The sequence below is a fragment of the Pteropus vampyrus genome, unplaced genomic scaffold (genome assembly GCF_000151845.1).
Source record: "Pteropus vampyrus isolate Shadow unplaced genomic scaffold, Pvam_2.0 Scaffold353, whole genome shotgun sequence".
In the NCBI taxonomy this organism is placed as follows: Eukaryota; Metazoa; Chordata; class Mammalia; order Chiroptera; family Pteropodidae; genus Pteropus; species Pteropus vampyrus.
In genome coordinates this window covers 1,111,197-1,137,067 of record NW_011889134.1, presented here as the reverse complement: position 1 = coordinate 1,137,067, position 25,871 = coordinate 1,111,197, and the positions used below count along the sequence as shown (strand labels likewise).

The 25,871-nt window shown below is 38.4% G+C and overlaps 1 protein-coding gene across 1 annotated transcript in view; it reads left to right on the top strand.

Moving 5' to 3' along the window:
* GCLC (glutamate-cysteine ligase catalytic subunit) overlaps window positions 1-25,871 on the top strand; it is a 43,264-nt gene that overhangs the window by 2,685 nt on the left and 14,708 nt on the right. Inside the window, exons 2-5 of the mRNA XM_011379090.2 lie at window positions 19,480-19,592; window positions 20,184-20,366; window positions 24,168-24,281; window positions 25,748-25,806. Coding sequence (XP_011377392.1) covers window positions 19,480-19,592; window positions 20,184-20,366; window positions 24,168-24,281; window positions 25,748-25,806 — 469 coding nt within the window. The remainder of the gene's footprint in view (window positions 1-19,479; window positions 19,593-20,183; window positions 20,367-24,167; window positions 24,282-25,747; window positions 25,807-25,871) is intronic.

The following is a 25,871-nucleotide window of genomic DNA, read 5'->3' as shown; positions in this document are numbered from 1 at the left end:
ATTTTTTTTCTAGGACTTTTTAAAAAATGGAGAACAATGAAGAATATCAATTTATCATACATAGTAAGAATATAACATCACACCTTTGAGTTATTTGAAGGGGTGTGTATTGGAAATGCATGTAAATTATTTTTTACCCTGGTTGCAGTTAGGAGTTTGAAAGCCAGTCTCATTTATCATGGAAGCCTTCCTTGATGAAATGAAGCTTTGAAAGAGCAGGAGAGAAGTTAACTACTCCAGTGCCAGCACTAATCCTTGCACATAGTAGGAATTCACTATCACATCTACTCAATAGAAGTTTTCAGGCAGGGGCAGACAGCAAGCAAGCTTGCTAGAATGCCCAAACCTTGAGCAATAACTGAGAAACAGACTGGGCAGATAAGAGTAGAGAAGGGTGTGGTGGGGTAGTATGGCCCCAGAGATGAAGGATGGCCTTGGCAGACAAAGTGGTGTTTGGGATGTGATACGTTGGACAGTGTTAGTTTGATACCAAAATACTGCTCTTCGTGGGAAGTTTTGGTGTCACACTTACAGGGCTACAGACTAGGATTAAAAAAGGAAAAAAAAAATGCCTTAAAACCGTGGTCTTGGATATGGTTGGAAGGAGCGCCTGCCACTGTAGAAATGCTCAGCCCTAGTTAGTAGGACAGTATTTACCTCTGATAGTATTTGTCAGAACCATGGATCTGGAGTTCCACTTGTGTTGTATTCTAAGGCCTGCCAAACAGCCCATGTGATTCTGAGCCTCAGCTTCCTCATACGGCAAGTGAGAGGGTTGGACTCTTTCCATTCCAGCATTTACAGTTTGAGTAAGTACAGTTCGAATAAGTCTTCTTAATGTACATCTTTCAAACCAGAATATAAGTCTTTGAAATTCACCTGAAGATAGATAAATTCACCTGAAGATAGATCATCTTTAGACTACTGAGCAAAGAGAAAGCTATCACCAATTGCCATGGTAAAAATGGGTCGTATAATACAGGTGTGTATATGCTGGCTTCTTGGAATTCAGAAAGTGAGAACCTTATAAATAGGTAGATTCGCAGATCAACTTAAAGATGTGTTTCACCTTTAGTGTGACAAGTCTGGCTACCACTTATACTGTTTCTGTGGGAAATACAAGTTCCAACTCCTACTTACCAGAACTCTTAGGTTCATTTTGCCCCAGGATGGTGGGGAGTGGGGTGAGGGAAAGAAGTGAGATGGATATTCGTGGCTCTACTGTTGCCTGCTAAGCATCGTATATATGCAAAAAGTAAGCACTTCTCTCTTCACGGCTCACACAACTTTTCAGGTATGGGTTTTGTTTATAACTTGGAGTATACACATTAAAAGACATACCTAGGAAATCTATGCTGCAAATGTGGCAATAAATACGACTTGAATTTTTCTAATAATCACTCTAGTGTTAGCTACCTGCCAGGCCTTTTCAGCTACTTAGTGGCAGAGACATTATCAATTGAAATCTGTCTGACTCCAGGTCCATTTCTTAACCACATTGTACCAGGTTTTGGATTATTTACAGTGTATGAGATTTCATCAAATATCCATTTACAGAGCTCAAACTCTACAGGTTATAGAAGTGCCAGAAAACAACACTTAAAAGCAAACATAATTTTTCTAATTTTTTTTAACCCACTGTAGTGAGGCTTTCAAAGGCAGGAAGGTAAATTGTCCTCTAGTTAGCAGGAAAGTCTAAGTGAACTTTGAATGGAAAATATGTCTTTAATATCTGTGAGTTTTCATGCTTAAAACCAAAAAACTGAGGTGAGATTTAAGGGCAATATATCATCTATTGATTTTGATTGAACTAAACATTTGCTTGGGTAGGTTAAGTGTGCTTAAGTGACAATTTAGAAAATACATAGCTTGTTAATGACTAAGGTATGATACCATAACAAAAATAACATAATCCTGAGCTAAAAATCTAGAATGGACAAAAGTATAATTATTTAGTCTAATTGAATGTTTTTTGTACTTTGGACCAATTGCTTAATCTCTTAACCTCTTGTCATCTATAAAATGGGGACAATAATACTTATAGCTTTGTTAAGATTAAATGTGATAATGTTAATTAAATATAGTACCTAGCCTTTTAAAGTACTAAACAGTAGCTTAAAATATCTAGTATATATCATTTAAATAGCATGGTCATTGGGAATGAGGCATTCCATGTATGTGGGGTTTTTTTAGAACCAATTAACTGAAATTTGCCTATTTAGATATAATTATATTCCATTAGCTTAGTGATTTTCAATGGAATTTTTAAATTGCATTTCAAAATCTAAATTGTATTTTTATTATTTTTGTTTATTTTTATGGTGACATTGGTTAACAAAATCTGGTAAGTTTCAGTTGTACATTTTAACAGTAAGGCATATGTGTATATATTTACATTGTGCGTTCACCTCCCATAGTTAGATTTTTTTCTGTCACCACATATTTGACCGCATTTACCCCATCTACCTCTCCCCTCCCCTCTAGTTAAATTGTATTTTTAAAATGCATTATTTGACACTGTCTTCTTAGAATAAGATGTTGAGCTCAAATTATTTCTTGATAGTCATAATGAAGATTCAGGTTTCTTACATAAGTCATTGTGTATTCAGTGGCACATAAAACAAAGTTGTTGCTTCTTTCTCAGCTGTCACTGTGGACTTTAGTTTGACAGAATTTATTGACATGTTAAAGCACAGTTGTGAAATCAAAGAAAAGAGTGAAACATGGTTGGAGCCTTCTGGTATTTTTATTTTTTTCATAATTACCTCTTTTACATTTTTGAAGTTAAAGGGAAACCAGATTAACTGACCCTAAGTTTATATTAGGAATTGAGAATTTAAGCTTGGCTTAAATGTGAGCTTGACTACTACTTCTGGGCTAAATCTGTTTTTTTGTTGTTTTCCTGTTTATTTGTGTTATATATTTTTGTGTGGGCTTTCTTTGTAAACCAATTTCATTGAATTGTAAATTATATGCAATAACACGTACCCATTTTAAATGTATAGTTCAGCGATGTGTAACAAGTATGTATTAACCAGATATCTGCCATCACAGTGAAAATTAAAAATATAAAACATTTGTATGTGTAACACTTCCATTCCCCTCCAGAAGTTCCTATGTTCCCTTTGCAGATGTACACGTGTGTATGTATGTGAGCGAGAAACACAGCACATCAGGCACCACCTTTGGGAAGGCTGCCCTAAGGAGAGTGTGGCTGTTAGAGGAGGAGAAGAGAAGGCATGCTAGGCAAAAGAACAATGTAATAAAGACAGAAGGGTGAGAAATAGCATTGGTATGTGAGGATTATGTGCACTTAGGTGTTGTAAGTGCAGTGAATAGAATAGGTATAATCAGTTTGTAGAGGTCTTTGTATAGTTCTGGATAAATAGAGGTTTTGCTGTACTCTAAAGGCATGAAGAAAATAGAATGGAAGAAAAACGTTTATTATTTATTCTGTACACCCAGCTCCTTTAGAAAAATGTTTCTGGATTTTTTACTAACCAATTACTATGACCCCACTGTATCACTGTCTAGAATACCACTTCTAATAATACTGCTTGTAGTTAACATCTAGAAGTGCTGTTAGAAAATATCCTTGCTAATATTCTGTGTGTAGCTTCATTTTGAGGTATAAATCTAGGTAAAGTTCAAAAAGACCCCGTACCTTGAGAAAATATGTCAGAATACTCATTGAACCTTTAATGTCAGCTTCTGTGTTGCTGAACATTTTTATAAACTCAAGTCAACTGAATGTATTGTTAGAAAACTACACATGGGGCATTACTGATGTTGTTGGTATTATTGGATGGACCATATTCTAATGAGCTTGCTAATTAACATTCTCTGTTTAAATGTTCATGATTTAACTAGGTTGTTTTTTTTAAGCACTTTAATAGCTTAATGTAGATGTAACTGACATACAGTAAACAGCACATATTTAAAATGTACAGTGTGGTAGTGATATATGTATACATCTGTGAAATAATCACCACAATTCAAATAATGAACATATACATCATCTCCAAAAATGTCCTTGTTCCCCTTTATAATTCCCCACTTTCATCCCTGCTCCCCTCCCCAGGGAACAACTAACTGATCTACTTTCTTTGACCATAGCTTAGTTTGAATTTCGTATGAGTTTTACATCTAGGAAATCATACAACATGTACTGTTTTAGTCTGGCTTTTCAACTCTTCATATATATTTTGAGATTCATTCATGCTGTTGCATGTATCAGTTTATTCCTTTTAATTGCTGAGTAGTAGTCTATTGTGTGGATATACTACAATTTGCTTATTCACTATTTGGATTGTATCCAATTTTAGCTATTACGAACAAAACTGTCTTGAACATTAACATGCAAGTATTTATATGGACTTATGCTTTCAATCTTGATTAATGCCTAGGAGTGATGTGTTTTAACTTTTTGAGGAAACTACCGAACTTTTCCAGGGTGGTTGTACTACATTTTACATTTCCACTAGGAGTGTATGCTGGTTCCAGTTCATCTACATCCTTGCTAACACTTAGTATGGTCAGTCTTCATTAATTTTCGCCATTCTAATAGATGTGTGGTGGTATTTCATTATGATTTTAATTGTATTTCCTTAAAGACCAGTGATGTTGAATATCTTTTCATGTGCTTATTTGCCATCTCTTTTTTTGTGAAGTGTGTTAAAATCATTTTTCTATTTGAGTTTTCTTATTACTGAGTTTTGAGAGTTCTTTATGTATTCTGGATATAAGTTGTATCAGATGCATGCTTTGCATATTTGTTCTCCCAGTCTATTTCATTCTCTTAACTGTATCTTTTGAAGAAAAGTTCATTTTGATAAAGTCCAATTTGTCTATTTGTTCTTCTATGGGTCATGCTTTTGGTGTGGTATCTAAGAAATCTTTCTTTAATCCCAGGTTACAAAAGTTTCGACTGTTTTCTTTTAGAAGTTTTATAATCTTAGGTTTTACATTTAGGTCTATGATCCATTTTGAGTTAATTTTTGTATATGGTAGAAGGTATGGATTTTTGGTTTGGGTTGTGTTTTGCATGTTACCTCATTACCATTTGTTGAAAAGACTTATTTCTTCAAAGGTGCACAACCTTTGCACCTTTGTCTGATATCAGTTGTCATTGTATATGTGGTTTTATTTCTGGACTCTTTGTACTGTTCCATTGATCTATTTGTCTATCTTTAGGCCAATACACTCTTTATTACTACAGCTTTATAGTAAATCATGAGATCAGGTAATGTTAGCTCTACAACTTTGTTCTTTTTGAACTTGTTTTGACTCTTCTGAGTTCTTTGAATATACACATGGATTTTTTTTAGAATCAGCTTGGCAATTTCTACCAAAACAAACAAAACAAACCCTGCTGGGATTTCAACTGGGTTTGCATTGAATCTATAGGTCAATTTGAGGAGAATTGACATCATAACAATAATGAGTCTTCCAACCTGTGAACAAGTATATCTCTCCATTAGTTATGGTTTCTTTAACTTCTCTCATCAGTGTTTTGTAGTTTTCAGTATACAAGTCTTTCACATCTTTGTCAGTTTTATCATTGAGTGTTTCATATTTTTAAATTCTATTGTAAATGGTACTATTTTTAAGTTTTAATTTCTGATTATTCATTACTAATATACTGAAAATTTATCTTGTATCCTGCAGCTTTACTAAGCTCACTTTTGAACATGTGGAATACAGTTCTGATAACTTTTTTTAATATCTTTGATAAATTCTATTGTCTTTGTCATTTAAGTTCAGGTTCAATAGAATTTTTCCTCCTTCATTTTGAATATGTTTCCCTGCTTCTTTGCATGACTGGTAATCTTTGATTGGATGCCAGACACAAAATTTACCTTGTTGGGTACTTGATATTTGTGTATTTCTAAAAGTATTCTTAAGCTTTGTTCTGGAATATAGTTATTTGGAGATAGTTTGATCCTTTCAGATCTCAACTTTTACAGTTTATTAGGCAGATTTGGATAAGTCTCAATTTAGGGCTAATTATTCCCTCCTACTGGAGGAAGACCTTCATAAGTACTTTCTCTATGGCCCTAAATTAGGAGTTATTCCCTTCTAACTTGTGGGAACACACCCTGTCCCAGCTTTGAGTCCTTGCCTCCCATGCACAGGTTGATGTACTACTGAATCCTTAAGCGTAGGACCCTGTGCAGATCTCTAGGGTTTTCTGTGCAGCTCTCTTCTCTTCGTACTTGATTCTGTGATCTCGAATTGACTTGGTTTCCTCAGGCCTTCAGCTTCATCTCTCCAATTCAGGGAGTCCTCTGGGCTCTGCTTCACTTCCCTGCCTATTATCTGGAGCCTCTCCAGGCAGTAAGCTGGGGCAGTTGCAGGGCTCACTTAATTTTTGACCCGTATCTCAGGGATCCCTGCCCTTTGTTATCTGATGTCCAGTGTCTTGAAAAAAACTATTCTTTTAAATTTCTTCTCTCTTTCTGTTTATTTCAGGTGGGAGCGTAAAATTGGTTGCTGTTACTCCATCTTGATCAGAAGTGGAAGTCTTTCCACTTTTCCTATTATTCTTTCAGCTCTGCTCTCCTTTGTCTGTAAACTTTGTCCAAAGGCTGGCTGTCCTCATGGTTATATCTCCAACAACCAAGATTTAGCCAAGTTTTTAAAGTCAGAATTTTCTTTGCCCTTATGCTGTAACATTCATTACTTGTTATCACTGTTATCACCCTTTGACCAGGTATGTGGTGAAAACACAATTATTTTAAAAGTTTACATATATTTTCTGAATGGATTTTAATTTGAAGATAGCAGAGTCCAAGTCCTGAGTCTTCCCCCAGATGGTTGTGTGGTCTTAGATACGAAACATAAATATTTGGACCACAGTTTCCATATTTGTAAAATGAAAAATCCTATCACTTGGTTTTGAATTTTGTGCATATATATTTCTAATTGTATCTTTTACCAATTTAACTGTTTCAGAATGCTTTAAACTTCATGAAAATCATCAAATCCATACTAGAAATGGTAGAATCCATTTCTTTGCCCTGTCATCTTTTGGGTTTTAGCATTTTTCTAAGATAACATATTGGCTATTGAAAAAAAAACTAATCATAAAGCTATAGATACTAGATTTCTAGAACTTTTTTCTTTAACTTCCTCAGTAAACCTATTTGAGCCTCACAAGTTTTTGGTGTTCTATCTGTCTATTTATTTATTTATTTATTGATTGATTGATTGATTGATCGATCTATCTATCTTTCTATTTATTTATTTATTTTTATAAAAAGCAAGGTGGTATTGCAAAATGTCTCCCTCAGAAAAACTGAGACTTAACCTTTATTTATGTGTGGCAAAACACTAAGGGCTTCATTTCCATGATGGATGACGTTTTAAGTTAAGTGTTTATTGAGTACCTCCTACATATCAAGGACTTCCTGGGCTCGGTCTTGGCATTGAAAAGAGAAACCAGGAAAAGTGAGACGTTCTCTGTCTTTGAACGCCAGTGGTTGGTGAGGTGGATTCGCTCTATACCTAGAGATCCTGGGAGTTTTATTGATGGGGGAGACCTTGTGGTAGGAAGCAAGGAAAGGACATATGCAAATGTGAATTATAGAGGTTCCTGATGTCGAGGGAGTACTTCCGTAACAGGACCGAAGCAGGGAACCAGGGAATGGTTGGAGGTGGAGGTTAGAAAGGTAGGTTGGGTTCAGGCTGTTGAAGGGCCTTTGAAATAATAGGTATTCTAAGTCCAGGAATGGTACAAGGAGATTTTTTTCTAGATATCTTTGGTACCAGTATGAAAAATGGGTTGGGAGAGATTACTAGAGACAAGGAGCCCACACTGCAGAGTATACCTCTACAGAGGACAGAGAAGAGAGACTAGCCTGAGGCTCTAGAGTTGTTCATATTAAAAAGATACTTTGGAGGAGAAGTCTGAAGACCTGGCACCTGAGTGGTCATGTCTTTCACCCAGGTTCCTAGCTTAGATGACCAAGTGAATAAGGATCCCTGTGGGGATAGTTTCTGGAGTAACTGGTTTGGAACCTTTTAATTTAAGGAGCCCAGTGCTCATCCAGTGGACACCAGGTGGACAGTGAGGAGACAGAGCTGGAGCAACAGCTGAGCTGGCTGTATGTGTGCCTCGGCAGTCGCAGGCCTGACAATGCTTGAAACCAAGGTGTAGAGCAAGATATCCCAGAGGGGGAACACACTGATGGTGCCTTAGAGTCCTGATGAGTGCTCACTTCAGGGACAGGGATTTCCTGTGGGGCCCTGAGAAGGAGCAGTGCGGGGCAGTAGGGCCGCTGAGCGTGGGAGGAGGGTGGGAACTGAAATGAAGCCATTGGAATTTGCCGGTTACACAGAGACTAGAGGCTTGGCAACAACCTATTTCAAACATATTAACTTGGGAAAAGAGCATAAATTGGTTTCTGGCCAAAATAAATGGCACGAAGCCCATGCATGTTTTCACAGCTTGTAGAGTCCTTGAAATCTTGATTATAATTTTCAGAAAGAAACAGAATTCAACTAAGAAAGCATATGAGTTTGGGTCACTTTAGTTGGATCTCGGTGGCTGCTGAGTTCTCTCTGTTGCATATTGAAACTGCTTGTAATGGATTCAGTATGTTTAGATGATGACCCTGAATCTCCACTTATAAGTTGGGTTTCTCAGATATTAAGAAAGTGGGGAAATGTGAATAAGCCTCAGACTTCTAGCCAAAAGAGCTTATTTTGGTTACATCTTTATAGGTATCTGGAAAACTTGATTGTCTAGGTCACTGTATCCTTGAAGAGTTCTTACGGCAAAGGTTCTACTTGGTTGGACATACTATGGAGAGCTTTCTGTGTTCTTAGATTTTCATGTCCGTTGTGGTCAGGATTTGGTAGTTAAACTTATTTCCACAATAAGATTATAAAAGAACCCCAAAACCAGATGTTTCTGATTACATAAGTTGTCACACAGACCCACTGTCGTCTTTGTCTCTCTTCCCCCAGCTCCTTTTTCAGTCCTTTGGATTCAGTTAACTTCTGTCTTTTTGAACTGGGTGCTGACTTAGCAGCCTTAAAAAAAAAAAAAAAAAAAAAAAAAACTCTAAAGCGAAAGACACCATAACCCTTTTCCTGGAAATTAGTAAAACTCAGGGCTTTAACTCTGCCCCTTTTGGATCACCCACAAAAGTCATGGGCCAAGGTGCCCAGAGCTTCACATATTTTAATGCTCTGGAGGGATAGTAAAGATCTTGAAGTACCTGTGAAAGCTGGCCGGCACTTCTCGTAAGTTTTTTAAAGAGTTAGAGGTTGTAGCAGTTGACCTTAAACACTAGAAAGTTAACTTTAAAAAAAAAATCTTATTTGTAAAGTGCATACGCTGAGAACTGGAAGCCTTAGAAGAACCAAAAGAGGTTATTAAATGCTTCCTTCATTTCCCTCTCTAAATATTTACGTATTTACACAAATTGGGTACTTAGAAAGTATGTTGTTACCTAGCTACTTTCCAGCAGTCCTGCCTGCGGTAGGCACGGTAGTCTTCTCCTCTAGGCCCCCAGGACCACCTCGGCCATGTTGAGTTGTATCTAGGGATCATCATCTGCTGACTCTGCTGCTCAAAGAGTGACACCTAGGAAGTAAACCAAGTCCTCTTAAGTACAAAGTTCATGCACTTTACTCCAGGAAGTGTGTCTCAAGCCCTTACCCAGAGATCACTCACTTTGTACAAAGTTCCTGCAAACTTGGTCATCTAGTTTCTCAGTGCAGGATGAACTACAAAACATTTGAGGCAGAAATGAGAAACCAATTCAGAGAGCAACTGAAAAGCAGACATGGATGCAGCAGCCAGCATGCCTCCAAGAGTCTTGCTCTGTTCGGACTCTAGTTAAAGAAATGAAATTGCTAATGAAGTCTGTGAAGTTGTGTTTAGTGTCCTATTAATAGCAGAAGAGGATGTAATTTTTAAAAAGATTTCCATGGATATATACATGCAAAATTTTTAAATGATCATATGTTTAAGAGGGGTAAGCTTTGGGTAACAAGAAAATGCATTTAAATAAAATTACATTACTGGCTACAGAGTTATGTATTTGAGTTGAAATAAAAATGGATAGTTATATTCTAAGAAGATTCTGGAAGAGTTTAATTACAGAAATAGTAGGGCTGGAGGGGACATTGTATTTATTCCTTATTTTCCAGATGATGAAACTAAGGCCCAGAGATAAAACACATTCCAAATGTCTATAATTGTAATATTTGTGAGAAGAGAGGAAAAATTAAGACTGCTCTGTGCAGGTTAAGCACCTTGCACAAGTCCAGGAGTGTGGTTGGTGCCCCTTGGGAGTGTGGACAAGAAGGAAGTCATAGTGTTGGGGCTAGAGGGTCAGCAAAGATTTCTCTGAAGAGGTGGCCTTGAGACCTGCAGTAGCCAGCCATTTGAATGGCTGAGGCGAAATCTTTGCAAGCATAAAGAAGTGCATCAAGGCCCTGAAGCGGTTGTTGGAGAAACAGAAAGGTGGCCAGTGTGGCTGTAGCATGGTGGTCGTGGGTCAGGGAGGTGGGTGAATGCAGGAGGCAGAGGCTGGAAGATGAGATTAATGCTCTTGCTGAAGGGGGTGCATTTTTGCTAAATGGAGCCATTTGAAAGTTTCAAGAAGGGGAGTGACTTAATCTGCTTAATGAAGAAACCCAGGTCTGCCTAACTGCAGAGTTAGGCAGTGTTCTGCACTAGTAGCATACACCTTTGGTGAGACTTATAATACCTGAAACAAATGCAATTTGAAACAGTATTTTGATGAAATAGTACTTTCCTGCCCATAAGTGACATATTTTGATATTTTATTCTCTATTTAAATTTTTTTTGTGTGTGACGTTGATTACAACCCACCATGGCCCACCAAGGGGTTGTAACCATCTTTTGAAAAGCACTTATTTCAAAGACACTATTCTGCCTCAATAAATATATTACTGCCTTAGAGCTAGAAAATAATAACCACTGTCATTTGAGCGGTACTATGTACTTACTACTGTTTTAGGCACTTCACATACATTATTTTATGTAATCCTCTCCAGTGGCTCTATGAGGCAGGTATTATCCCCATTTTACAAAAAGAAAAACAAATACAGAGAAGTTACTAAGATTCCAAGCGATTGACTCCAAAGCCTACACTCCTAGCTGCTCTCCTACATACCACCTCTCAAATAAACAGGAGGAAAAGAGCTCTGTGACAGTTTTTGTTGGCTCCAACCCGAGTTGAGATTGGAAGTGAAAAGGGAAAGAAGAAAGAATAGAGGAAGGATGGTGACAACAAATAAAAGAGGCTTTTTTGTTTTTGTTTCTGTTTTGTTGTGGTTGTTGTTAGTTTCAAGTATGTAGTACATTGGTTAGACATTTATGTAGTTGATGAAACAGTCTCCCTGATAACTCTGTCATCCTTCTGGCTCTACGCATAGCCGTTATCTTAATGCTGTCTGCATTCCCTATCTCCGGGACCCCTCTATCAACTACTAATTTGGACTTCTAACCCTTCACTGCTTTCTCTCCCCCCACCTCCCTCTCTTCTGGCCATGACCCGATTGTCTTCTATGTCTGTGGGTCTATATCAGTGAAATCATATGGTATTTATCTTTCTCTGACTTATTTTGTCTTAGAGCCATAAATGCAGGCTTAAGTATTTTTAGCTACCAGATGGCCAGTGAGTGATTCCCTCCTAGTGAAATGCCAATATTCTTTCCAAACTATAATGTTGAATATGCTTGGTAAATTTCTCGGTCCACAGGACAAATGCTAACAGGTTTAGTAATGTGATTGCAGCCTTCCCAGATAATCTTCTGCTGGCAATCGAGCCCTGTGAAAAGGCAGATTCAGATGAGCCCTTTATATGAAAATCAGGCTGACCTCATTTGATAGTTATGCAGCCTGTGCCAGCCTCATCCCAGGGCAGCAGGTAGTGGGCTAGAAAGAGAGCCCCAGGTCAAGAGCTTCGACTCACCTCTTTGAGATTTTGCTCCTTTAACGTGAATTTCAAATATGGCAGGGAAGGAATTTATATTAACAGGAGTCTCCATCTTCCAAATCCTGTCTGAAGCAGGTGTGTTGGTAGGATCCACCCTGTCATCCACGTGCAGTTTCTGAGGGGGAGCCCTGCTGTTGCCTTTATGAGACGAGATCATGAAAGAGTATCTCTGCTGAGATTCTTGTGATGGTGAAATAGCATGAAGTTTGGAGGTCTTGAATCACTGTCAGTCACCTTGTCTTGGAGGAATAGGTGGGCCCCCTCCTGAGTATAGCAGTCATTTTGGAGTTAGAATTCCTCTGTTTTAACATTGGCTCTCAGTCTCTTTAGAAAGCACCCTTCCCCAACCACCTCCTTCTTTGTTAGGTGTGTTAGTCTACCACCAGTTCTTGAGAACTAAGACTTGAATTTTTCATATATCTCATAGGCAGTCCTTGAATTTAGGCCATCCTAATTTATAAACATACCTCCAAGGGAACGTGCTTGCTTTCTTGCTTGCTCAGCTCTAGGAGTGCGTCAGGCACTGAGCTGGGTTCCACCATGGAGGGTGGGTATTCTCTATAGCAATGCCCTGCTAAAGCCCTAAGCTCTTCTGCACCTGGTAGGAGCCATGTCAGTTTCTTGATGGTCCTTACCCCCTGTGGATTTTCGATGTTGCCTCACTCCCTCATACTCCCCCTACCCCACCTGCAGCTGAGCGCCACAGAGCAGTTGATCCAAAGCAGCCTCAATCTGAGGACCAGGATACTTTCTTTCTTGTCAGCCATGTGGTAACTGTGACTGTGGCAGGCAAATATGTTCTCAGGGAAGAGCCAAGGAATTCATTTGTCGTTAGAACCCAGAAATTATAAGTACTAAAGTACAGGTGTTTTGAGGTAAATAAAAACTTATGTGTACAATATTGTTTCTTTAGGACGAAATGTCTTCTGGTTTAGGTTTAGGTTTCTCAATTACAGAGTGTCTGCATAAAGTTGGTGGCCATAGTAAACATCACCATTGATAACTTTACCTGATGTGATGCTTTTTCTGGGGTTCATTTGTGTAAGAAGACTAGTTGGGTTCTGTTAGATCTGGTTCAGAAAAAAGGTAGGAGTGCCTTAATATGGTGTTTATAACCATCAGAAAATTAAAACTGACATGCCTAAAGTGTAGTGGTGTGGTTAAAAAAAAATTCAGCCAATGTAAATTCAGAGGCCCAGAAATTAAATGTCTTGTGCCATCTGTAGGGCATGAAGGAGCAGATCTTCATGCAGGGATTTCCCATGTGGTGAATTCATATGTCCAGGTACAGTTCCAGGGTGCAGTTTCTCTTGGGTTTAGTCCAGTGCTGTCCAGTACAACTTTCCACAGTAATAAAAATGCTTGCACTAGCCAGCAGGGTAGCCATTAGCCATAGGTCTTGGGAACTGAATTTTTAATTTTAATTTTAAAAATAAATAGTCATACATGCCTAGTGTCTACCATAATGGACACGTGATTTCTTTTTCTTTAATGAAAGGCGTCATTGTCCCTTGTATGAGATACACCATAATTTTCCTAGCAGCTCTCATTTCCTTTTTTAAAGTCTTAAAATTTTTCACTCAGGTTTCATATCATTAATCTTGAAGAATTAGTTTTCTATGTGTGGGCCGAGATAATAATTCAAGGAAGTTACTTCACATTATCATATAGGATATTCATTGATGTTATGAAAGGTTAAAATCGAGATTAACATAAAAAGCAGCCTGCTCTGTGAGCTGAAGTCCTAGTCTAGGATGCCAACAAAGACCAGGTTAGAGTGAGGCCATATCGATTTTGGTTTTTAAAAATGTAACCTTCACTAGAGTGTACCCTGTGTAATTCTGTGGTATGAAATGACATTTCATGGTAAGTAAGAAAAAGTCAAACTATATCAGATATTAGAAGAATTTGTTATAACTTTAAACTACTAAAACATTTGTTTTGAGGACGTAGGACAATTTAAAATAACATATCAACAATTACCAGTTTAAAATATCACCATATATATGGCTGTACAAAAATATGTGTGTTGCAGTTTCTGCTTCACACATGTCCCCCCAGGTGCTCAAACATTACTTCATAAAACAGTGGTTTTGATACTTCTAATGGCATCATCATTAGACATGTCTAACTAGGGAGTCCATCTGAGACCTATCAAAATTTTATTACATCTCTATTAGAATTTCCTACTTGAGTTTATGTACTATTATAAGAACAGCTACTTTTTTGTCATTCAGGTCTTTCCTATTTAAGTGTAGGTGCTTTAAAAAAAGTGTCATTGTGGCTGGCACATTTTTATGTGCTTCATGTTTGGGTATCATGTTTAGATATGGACATGGATGCCATCCAACTTGATGGTTTGAGAGTACTCAAAAATATCCATTAATATTTCGCCATGTGAGGAAATAGTCTTCTGGGCAGAAGACATGATTGCTGGCTTTAAAACACTTTGTAATCTAGAAGACTAATTGTGGCACAATCTCTGTGGGGTGGGACCAGTTTATCTGCATCTCCAACCATCCAGACACGTGATTATGCTGCAGTCAAAATGGGAGCCAGAGAAAGCTCAGGAATCCTGTGGGAAATTGTGTTCGTGTTGAGGCGTCACTAGAGACCTTCTCCTGAGCCTGGGCAGACTCTTTCCTTTGGGATGCCTTCTGATCTCCCAGACTGGCTCAGACCCTCCTACTACATGTGTACATCTCCAGCACTCACCCAGTTCATTTAGCTGTTTTGTGTTATTGGCTATTGTTGAGAATAGGAACCACACCTGTCTGGCTCTTCATAGTATTCCTAGCACAGGGCTTTATTGAGTGGGTGAAAGGACAAAGTGGGAGTAGGGGAGAGACAGCAGAGAGATGCAGCAAAATGCACTTTTGGCACTGATTTGGTCATCAGCTCTGACTAGAGCCTTAACCCTCAAAATGGCTGTGGGCTTGTTTTGGAGTTAGTATAAGGAGAAAACTGGGTTTCTGGGAAGCAACAGGCGGTTCTAGTAGGAGTGAGGACTACAGGCTTGGGCCAGTGGAAGGGAGGAGCTGCCCTGAACTCTGAATTTTGAACTTCAGTAGAGTGGCTAGCTAGAGCCAAAGGAATTTTTTCAAAGTGCAACCTCCTTAAATAGGGAACTGCCTGTAGCTGCTTCTGAATCTTAAAGCACTAGATTTTCCTAATTAAGCATTGTTTTCACCTTCAAAGAGTAGAAGTTTTAAAATTTGTATTTTATAAATTGTTTAGCCTTTCCTTAAAGTCTAAGCTCCCTGAAACTCTTACCTTAATGGTAGATTATGAAAATATTTTTCTTGTTTTAAAAAGAAAAACTCTGATTTTAAACTTTGGTAAATGCCATTTAAAGACAATATAAATCTTAAAAATTTTTAACATTAACAGTTAATATTATCTTGAACTTTAATGCCATGAGTATTTCACTGCCTGCTGTATGTTCAGCATTGTGCTGGGTAATTACATCACCCTCAGTTAAGATTCCTTATATCGATTGGCCTCTTTACAGATGAACGTATAATACACCTTGTGCCTGTGCAAACCTGCATTAAATGACTAGAGGGCTATTGCATCCAGGTTGTTCCTAGCAACACTTTGTAACACATAAACTACATAACAGTCTTTTGAATGTGCCTTTGTCTTTGATGCAACAGCTCAGATATTAGTGACTGTTATTTTAGTGGGATAAAATTTAGCCATTTAGCCTTTTAGCAACAGAATCTAAAAGGATTTAAATTTTCATTTGTAGAAAAAATAGTACACATTTAAAAAAATGAGTATCTCATAAAGTTGTCCGTTGTTGTTATTGGGCCTATCCTGCCCCGCCCCATTTAAAAAGATAACTGCTGGCACCAAATAGCAGTGTCTCCAAGTTACATCTAGGGCATTATAATCTGTATACTGAGAATTGGTACTTCTAGATGATATGTTAATTACACAAATTCGAACTAGTCACTATACAACCCATTTATAATGCTCTTTGGGCATATGCTTTCAGAATTGTGTATGTGTACAGTGCACACAGATGTTGCTATAACTGGATATATAGGCTCTATGCTATTCAAAGTTAGGAAGCTGGTACAATTTAATATTTGGATTCTGTGTTGTGTACAGAAGGGCCTCTGTATCCTGTTTTGTTATTTTCTCTTTGATTTTGTCTTTTCCTCTCATCCTTTGGATGGAGAAAGTTAGTTTAGGATGGGGACAAAATCCAGAAATAGTAAAATAAATCACAGTGGCTTTAGATATTTTATACTGGGAAAGCATTTTCTTAATATACCACTTTTTATTATCATTCAACCTCGGTTACTGAACCAAACGCCATTTCAGCTCTAGTTTGGCTCTTAGAGAGTTAATTATTTGAGTGTGCTCAGGTGGGTGGACTAGAATTGAAGATAAACATTAAATGTATTAAAGTAGGGGAAGGATTAAATAAGTAACTATAAAAGCTAAGAGGTTGAAGAACCATTTTAAGCACTGACATAGAAAGATCAAGGTGACTAGGGGACGATTCAGAATGCCTTAAATTTGAGTTTGAAAAATGTTTAGGGAATTCTCAAGGCTTCTAACTGAGCTTAGATTTTATCCAAAAGTAAGTTTGTAGTTCTTTCTCATTTGATAAATTTTCTAATGTTTTTCTCTTTCATTTGCTTAATGAGATCATGGATGATTTTATAAGGAGAGTTTGATTTATTAGCATTTTAAATGTCATCCATTTTGGCTGATATTTAAAACTCAAAACTAAGTTTGAGCTTTTTGTTCTTTTGCTCTTCCCATGCTTTAAACTTGTGGGCCAAGTGATTTCAAAAGCTAAGGATTTCAATTATTTAAAAACTAGAAAACTAACAAAGTTATTGCAATTTAGATTATACAATTGGTACAAAAGTTCTTGCTCATTTTGGTAATAGATATATGATGGAAACCCAGTAAGCTAGGAAGTTTCTTTTTATCTTTCTTTCAGGAAGCATGCTAATCTGGTTAAGAAGATAACCAGATAACAGATACCAGGCACATGTATGGAACCAGTGATAGAAGGAGGATGTACTGAAGGAGGAAGATTCCTTCTAGCTGAGAGAGTTAGGCAAGCTACAGAGATGGGCCTAAGAGATGGGCAGACCCATCTGTTTTTTAAAATATGTAACAAATAACTGTTACATTTCAGTTACTATGATATGTCAAGCCCTCTTCATAGAATTGAGGCGTACTCAATTTGAGAGATTTTTCATCCAGTATTATAACCTTTTCCTTCCTTATATAGCTTACAACCATTTTTTAAAAAACTTACCATCACTTACCAAGATTCGTATCCTCTGCAGTCCTAGCAGCAAGGTGTGCTGGGCCTTGAGGCTAGACAGGGCTGGGTTCAAATCCCTGCTCTGCCGCCTGTGGCTTTGGGCAGCTTACCTAGCCTCTCTGAGCCTCTTTGCCCATCTGTAAAAAGTGATCGTGATCATGCCCACATTGCATGATGGGTTTAAAGATTAGGGTCTATAAATGAAAAGTACATAACATACCCTTTCTCATCATGCTCATTTAGGAGTAAATTTTTTCTCATACCTATGATATTTCCATATATCCATCCAGAGACAACAAAGTTTCCTGTTCCTTCATGTTTTAGCTATTCAGGAATCATGGATGCTATCTGAAAACCTGTACTTAAAATTGGGAGCAGTTCCAGATCGTGCAGTCTACAGATTTCAAGCATTTGACATTGAGTGATTGTATAGACGCAAATCTCATATTTCTGGTCTGTGTATCTAAATCAAATAGTCTTACCCATTTTTCGAACTAAAATATTCTAATGGAGAAGCACAAATGGGAACTTAAACTCATCGGTAAAGCAACTCTTGTCATTTCAGGCTGCTATAACAAAGACCATAGACTGGATGGTTTAAGCAGACATTCATTTCTCACAGTTCAAGAGGTTGGGAAGTCCAAGATCAAAGGTGCTGGGCAGAATCAGTTTCAGATAAGGGCCCTCTTCCTGGCTTGCAAGTGGCTGCCTTCTTGCCTAGTCTTCACATGATGAGCAGAAGAGAACTCATCTCTTCTCGTAAGGGCACTAATCCCATCATGTGGGCTCTACTTTCATGGCCTAATTTTCTCCCAAAGGCCTCACCTCAAATACTATCACACTGGAGGTTAAGGGCTTCAACATAAGAATTTGGGGGGCAGGGATGAAGGGGCAATGATTCAGTCCATAGCAACAACTAATATAAGTTAATTGATATTTTTTGTTGTTGTTGTTTAAACCTGCCAGGTTATTTCCTATGGTTACTAACATTTTTTCCTCTTTATATTTCTTAGCTGAAGGGCAAAACAGTCCCTTGAACGGTACCATTTCTGTAATAGGGATAGCTGACTCAAACGCCTTCCAGGACTGGGCAGGTACATGTAAACAAGGGAACCGGCCACTGCAAAGCACAGTGCACCCCCTCAAAGGACAACAGCCCAGCCCCAGCCCTCCAGGACTCGGGTCTAGTGCTGGGCTTCTGGAGAGTTGTTTTTAAGGTTGGGAATCTATATTTACATGTGAAATGTCAGGCAGGTAGTGGATGTATTGTTGCTTGCCCTTTTTTTTTTTAAATTGTAATACGATAAGCTAAGCAAAATACATCTGTGTACTGGTCTGCCTTGTGAGGCACCAGTTTGCACCCTCTTCTCCATCTTGGTGTCTTATGCAAAGGGGTACTGCCAAGCATTTACCTGAATGATCCAGGTAAACTTACATATATATGATTCACTTACATATATATGGGTAATGTTTTATTTCAATCGTAGTTGTTCATAATCTTCACTATTTTTACTCTGCCCAGAAAAGTCTTACTTTGGTACTGAACTGTTGATTTTTATCAGAATTCCACCAGGTATTGTTATAAATGCACTAGTATACCTTGCATTGTAAATTTTATCAGGTTTCAGAGTGGGGAAGTCATCTTAAATTATTACTGAAAAACCAAAACTAAATGGTTGAAACTCTTAAAATAACTGCTCCATTTTGGTGTGTTTCTGATTGAACTCTCCAATAGTGTGACTCACAGTAGGATTATTAACCTGCCAGTAAGTAAGAATGATCTACTTTGATTAAAATGCCCCAATAACCACTTCCATAAACTTATAGTAAGCCAATTGAGAAAATAAATTTTAAAATGCAGCCTTCTTGCAAACTGTGGTTTACAGAATCCTAGCTCTGAAATACTTCTCTCAAAGTACAACTCGTCAAAATGGGCATCTTAACCTTTCTGATAAGTAGAACGGGAAAGGAGGACTGAGGTATAAGGGTTCTTGTCCTTAAACAGCGCTGCTACTGACTGATGGTTTCCTCCAGGTTTCCATATTATGCAAATGAAGTTATTATGTGCTGTGGTGTAAGCAAAAGTGCCGGTCTCGGGTTGCAGTGGATCCTTTCCAATGATCACATTGCCCTGCCTTCTTCTAAAGGTCACACTGAGCACTAGTCTGAAGTAATGTTCATCTTTCTCTGCTTTATTTTCAATAGGTGGAATACATGTTGGTGTCTTTTGATCATGAAAATAAAAAAGTCCAATTGGTCCTATCTGGAGAAGAAGTTCTTGAAACTCTACAAGAAAAAGGGGAAAGGACAAACCCAAAGTAAGCTAATGTACTGAAGTCTTTTGTGTGTGTGTGTGTGTGTTTTTGAAACTTAGAACTACTAAACTAGAATCTTTCCTTAGATGTATAGGAGACAGGATAGCATAGTAGTTTAGAACCCAGGCCCTGGTTCCAGGTTGTCTGGGTTCAAATGCCAGTTCTTCTACTTGCTAGCTCGCTAACCTTAGTCAAGTTACCTAACTTCTCTGTGCCTCAGTTTCCTTATCTGTAAGGTAGGGATAATAATAATGCCTTACAAAATGTTGACATTTTAAACCCATTAATATATTAAAGTATTTAGAATAATAAACTCAATATGAAGCCTCTTTACTGTTATTAAACATTTTTAAAAGTTGCCAAAGTGTTACTGAGGTGACAAACTCTGGTGCCACGTAAAACTTGCAGATAAATTTTGTTTGGGTTGGCTGGCGGGATGTTTTTATATATATACATATATATATACATTATATATATACATATATATATATATATTATATATATATGTATATATATAAACTTTTTAAAAACTTCTGAAAATTGAGTAGACTGCAGCACAAGAATAAGATGGAGCGACATTTTTTTCCTCTGTAGCCATCCTACCCTTTGGAGACCAGAGTATGGGAGTTACATGATTGAAGGGACACCGGGACAGCCCTACGGAGGAACAATGTCTGAGTTCAACACAGTTGAAGACAACATGAGAAAACGCCGGAAGGAGGCAACTTCTTTATTAGAAGAAAATCAGGCTCTTTGCACAATAACTTCATTTCCCAGGTTAGTTCCTACATTAACGTGCCCCAGCAGACATTTTATAACTTTAGATTATAAAGAGAGCAAATCACGATCAAACATTTGACCCTATAATTCTCATTCTTTACAGACAGGTCATTCTTTACATAATGCCTTTGATAGAATCTGTAACATTAGAGCTGCAGGCAGTAACTGCATGCCAGCTTCATTGGGTGGATCGGGGCCCGGAGTTCTGGGGTGAGAGCGTTCATCTGAACTTGGTCGGAAAGACTGTGAGAACCACCGTGACTGATTAGCAATGTGGAGTGTCCACCCAAGGGTGGGGTGGAATGAGCAGAACGTCTGCCACGCGACTCTGACCCTGTAAGGAGCAGCCAAGTCTCCTGATGATTATTAAGTGCTCTTCTCACTCGACTGTAACAGTAGCACCTTCACATGTGTTTGTCTGCCAGCAAGTGATGATATTGGTGGCCGAAGTCACTGTTAGAGGGATGACATCAGTGCTCCCAATGCAAATATTGATGCATATTAACTGTGAACAAGGGGGGTCCTTAAGTCATGTTTAGACATTGTACTGCAAAGAAAATTTGAGATTTGTCATCAAATCTAGATAGGGCTAAAAGTTCATAAAAGTAAATAAATGCAATAAGTGAGATTATGGTCTTAGAATGAGGTACATAAATGTGCTATAATTATACATAGGACCTGTACGTAAGAATGCAGTTCTACCAAATCATCAATCTGACTTATCTTTGCTAGACGTCTTTAGATTGTGACAAAGTGTACTTACGTCCTCAACGTTCAGAAAAGCTTTGGGGATTGGCATCTACGTCCTGGAGCAGTTCGAAGTATTTTCATACTTTTTTTTTTTCTGGTAAATGTCTGCAATGAACATAGGCATTTCGAGTCATACTGTTGGTCTGAGACGAACACTTAAGTGGAATTTTCTTTTTTTAAATTTTCATTGTCACATCAATGAAAGCAACTCATCAACCATTTCGAAAACATCTTATTTTCTGTGATGCCTTCATTTCATTTGTGTAGGCCACTCCCGCTCCCTGCCAGAAGAAAGAAAACCCAGCTGGGTGAGGGGGGACAGGTTTGCTTAGAAGAGAATTGGCACGTTCCTTTGCCCTAATGTTTGAAGGAGGAGGTAAAGAAATCATGACTGCCATTCACTCAGATGCTTGAGTGCCTGCTCCACACCAGAGCCACACAGTGATGAGATTCAAACACGAGTGAAAATAGGCACAGTCTTTCCCTCCATGGAGCTAGTGGAAGAGACAAAGAGTAATGAGGTACCCACAAGTCCAGTGACTGTAAACTTGGGCAGCAGTGTGAGGAAGAGATGTGGCGCTGAGAGAGTGTGACATGGTTGTCTGATGGACTGTGCACGGAGGAGGGAAGCTTCTCTGAGTGAGGATGATTGGAGTGATGTCCAAAGCTCTAGCAGGAGTTTAATAGGTGTGGAAGAGGTAAGGAGTGTCCTAGGGAGAGAGAGCAGCTGGGTACAAGTCCTAGGATGAGCCTGGAGAGCATGGAGCCTTCTGAGAGCTAGAAGAAAGCTGACTGGTGTGACTAGGAGGCTGAGAATGAAGTGGAAGTGTGGGGTAAGGTGACGCTGGGCAGGTAGCTGGTGGGCCAGATCCTGTTAACTCAGAATTCTGGTTGCTATCCTAAAAGCAGTAAAAGGCCTTGCAAAGTTTGGGTTGGGTGGATAGTATCACGTTTTTGTTTTGCAGCCCCTCACTTGCGCTGTAGTGTCAGTGTGGCTGCAGGATGGATGCCAGGGCTTACTGGGAGTTGAGTAAGGGGGCTCACTCAGGGGAGATGGCAGTCTGGATGAGAGTGGGTGGTGGGGATGGATCAAGAGGTAGCAAAATCAGCAAACCTGGGGATGGAGAACAGATGTCAAGGCTGTTGGTTTGGTAATTATTATGAAACTTTAGAATAATAAAGGCCACGAAGTAGATTACAGATGTTATTTGACAACTTTTAGTGAACTGAAAAATTCAGTATCTTAAATTTTCTTTATTTTTCCCCCTTAACATTAAGAGGGTTGTACCTTTTACTTAGCAAACTAAAAAAAAAAAAAAAATCTTAACACAAACCAGAAATATTTTATCTTATACTTTAAAATTCAGGAATATATTTTATTGTGGCACAAAGGGAAATTTCTGATAAACCTAATGGCTTTTATTTTAAGTGAGAATGCTCCCCGCATATGGGACAGCTGCCCTTTAAAATTTTTTTATAGATTTAGCTTTCTTATTATGATGGATAGTTGAGACAGAAATGTTTTATTCTAAAAATCTTTTAAAAAAGAAAAAAAAAAGAAAAAAGCCTAGCCATATGTTTTATGATGGGAGAGTATTTTTGGAATTGAAACAAAAAAAGAATGATTATTGTTTAGTCATAGAAGTCTCACCTTACATCCATAGTAAATGATAAGGAAAGTTTTATTTTAGGATCAAGAGGGAAAACAGTACTTGGTTTCTTAAGTATAAACAGTGTGATTTTTCTCTCCGTAAAGAGGCAAAAACTGTAGTGTGGAATTGTAGTCCAAAACAATGGTCATAGGACTATTTAAATTTAATCAAACTCACATAAAATGAAGAGCTCAGTTCCTAATTCCCACTAGCCTCATTTCAAGTGCTCAATAGCTAGAGGTGGCTGGCTACTACCATACTGGTAATGGACAGTGCATGTATTAAACATTTCCATCATTGCAGAAAGTTCTTTTGGATGATACTGGAGTCTGAAGAGCTGAGTCTGACTTGCCAAGTACATTCTGGTTAGCTAAGAATTCCCAGGTTTAGTTTGTCACTCTCCTAGACTTTTCTGAAGGTTGCAGGCTCGTAGCAAGTAATGCGGAACCCTGGGAACTCTTTTCTAGATAAGATCAGTAAATTCAATTGTTCACAAGACCATTGTGGGCAACCAACAGGTACTTCATTTTATAAAAGGTAGGGAGGGGTTGAAGAGAGGGCATGGGCTAGTCTTGGCTCTCAACTAAAAGTTTCCTACCACTGATCTAAAACCCTGATAAGAGCCCCCTTGTTTTGCTTTCGCTAATTTTGTTTTTGTTAGCCTTTGTCCACCCTCACAACACACTTAACAATGACCTTAAAATTCTCAACTCGAAACACTTGGTGGTGTCACTGTAAGTGATGTGGAATTTGAACTTTACATTTAAAGATAAATACAGAGCCTCATTTTTCTGTGTTAGAATTAAAAATCGCCTTTAGGTCAAACAGATAATAGAGTTGGGTTTCAGACTTGAGAAAGAGATCTCAGGGGTGAGTGGGGACACCCGTAGAGACACAACTTGAGGTATTCGTGAGGTGACCTGCAGAGGCCAAAAAACAGGAGGCCACTTCGAGATTCCAACAAAGCTTATCAGTAGGTTGGGGACGGTAGCAGTATACAGGGGTCAAAAATAAGTCGAGAATTTAGAGCTAGTAAAAGAGGAAGCCTGAGAAGCTGCATAGAGGAAAACCTGTAATCCCTGCCAATTGATGTGACCAGGGGAAGGAACTGTGCTGTAGGTCATAGCTATTGAATGGGGAGACGGGTGGGACGTAAGTCAATGCTCTGTAAATAGTGGGTGAAGCTCTCTGATGAGGTCAGTAAAGAGCTGGAATCACAAAAGAAGATGTTGATGAACAATACAGAGTGCAAGGGATGGTCGTAAAGGGGCACAGTATTTACAGAACATTTGTGGAATAATAGACATGCGGTATTTCTTAACAGGTGCAGTAATGGTGAGGCATAATTAACTCGTGAAAACAAATCCTACCTATTTAGTTCTTCAATTTGTTGTAGATTAGGCTGTCCTGGGTTCACGCTGCCTGAGTTCAAACCCAACCCAGTTGAAGAAGGTGCTTCCAAGTCCCTCTTCTTTCCCGATGAAGCAATAAACAAGCATCCCCGCTTTGGGTGAGTATGGCTAAACACAGGCGCCCCTCAGATCCCTGCCTTCTGAGAGGATGGTTTTTCTGCCCGGAAATCCTTACTGAGCATTTACTGAATCTTGACTCCTTTTGTAATTAACCAGGAAAGGCAACACGCACAGACACACACACACCTGTTGACACGCTCACTATCCCCAAGACTGCTTGATTGTTGCTTCTGGTATCCAGGCTTGACTTATCTCAAAGTCATTAACTTAGCCACTGTCCTCTCCTTTAGTGAGCAGATTTCTTTTCAGTTGTATTTCTATAAACTCTTATTTTGGGAAACTTTCCTTTCCTTTAATTATTCCTACCTTTTTCTCCTATACATTACCACCAGTATGTGTGATCTACTCATCCCATTCTATATACTTTGATAATAAGGTAAAATATTTACATCTGCATTTAATAGGCACTCTCTGCCTTCTAGTTCTATTAGTTTATAGTTTAATTCTTGGGTTTTAAGTTGCTTCAGGGTCCACCCCAGTCTGATCTTGACTTTGTACTTTGAGTCTCACCTGTCATCCTGAATCCAGTGTCCTGATCTAGAGTTGGGGATGTTGGGACTTCTCAGTATTCATTTTTTTTTTTTTTTAAAGCAGCTCTGCACACCTGCTATATGCAAAGTCTTTGGGAGGAGACAAAGATTTATAGGCATAGTTCCCAACTTCAAATGTTATAGTGTGCTAAGTGGAAAATAGAGAAACTCACCTGCAAGAAAAGATAGATTATGAGGATATCAAAAAATGGTAGTACCAGAGATCCTTCTTGGAGAAAGGAGGGTGCTTCTGACTGAGGGGAACAAACAGGCTTCATGAAAGCAGTGGCTTTTATATTTTATTTAACTCTATATATTTAAATTATTTCAGTTTATAATCTCAATATTTTTAAAGTATTAATAAGAAACTTTTTGTACTAAGCTTTCAAAATCTGATGTGTTTCACAGCATCTTGTAATCAGGACTAGCCACATTTCAATGCTTAGTAGCCACAGTTTGGTAGCTTCTTCATTAGACATTGCAAGTCTACAGGATACGTATTAATGCTGCAGGTTGGGGGAGGGAGTGATGAGGTATTTGGGCTCCAGAGACACCTGGGGAAAGCAAGTATTAAAGTTTGGTTAAAGTCTTTGGACTTAATATGGGAAGTGTTAGAAATGTAGGGTGAGACTAAATCATGGCAGACTCCAAACTCTTGAGCTCGATCTGGTGAGTTACAGGATGCTGGGGAAGCAGTGATTAAGCATTCTTAAGAGCCCAAGGAAGTGGTATTAATGCAAAGCCTTCTTTCAGAGTATCCCTCAGAGCATTTTGATCCATATAAATTTTCTATAGGGTGGCCTCAGAATTAGTTTGAGGTAGGATTTCATTCATTTACTTATATGTGATCAAATTCTTCTTTTACATGATGGGTCTTAGGTGACTCATTTATGACATTTGGTTGTCTGTTTCAGCACCCTAACAAGAAATATCCGACATAGGAGAGGAGAAAAGGTTGTCATCAATGTACCAAGTAAGTCCACAGAGAGGTGGCGAGTGGGAGAGATCCCTGTTACATTGTTTAATTCTTGGCTCTCA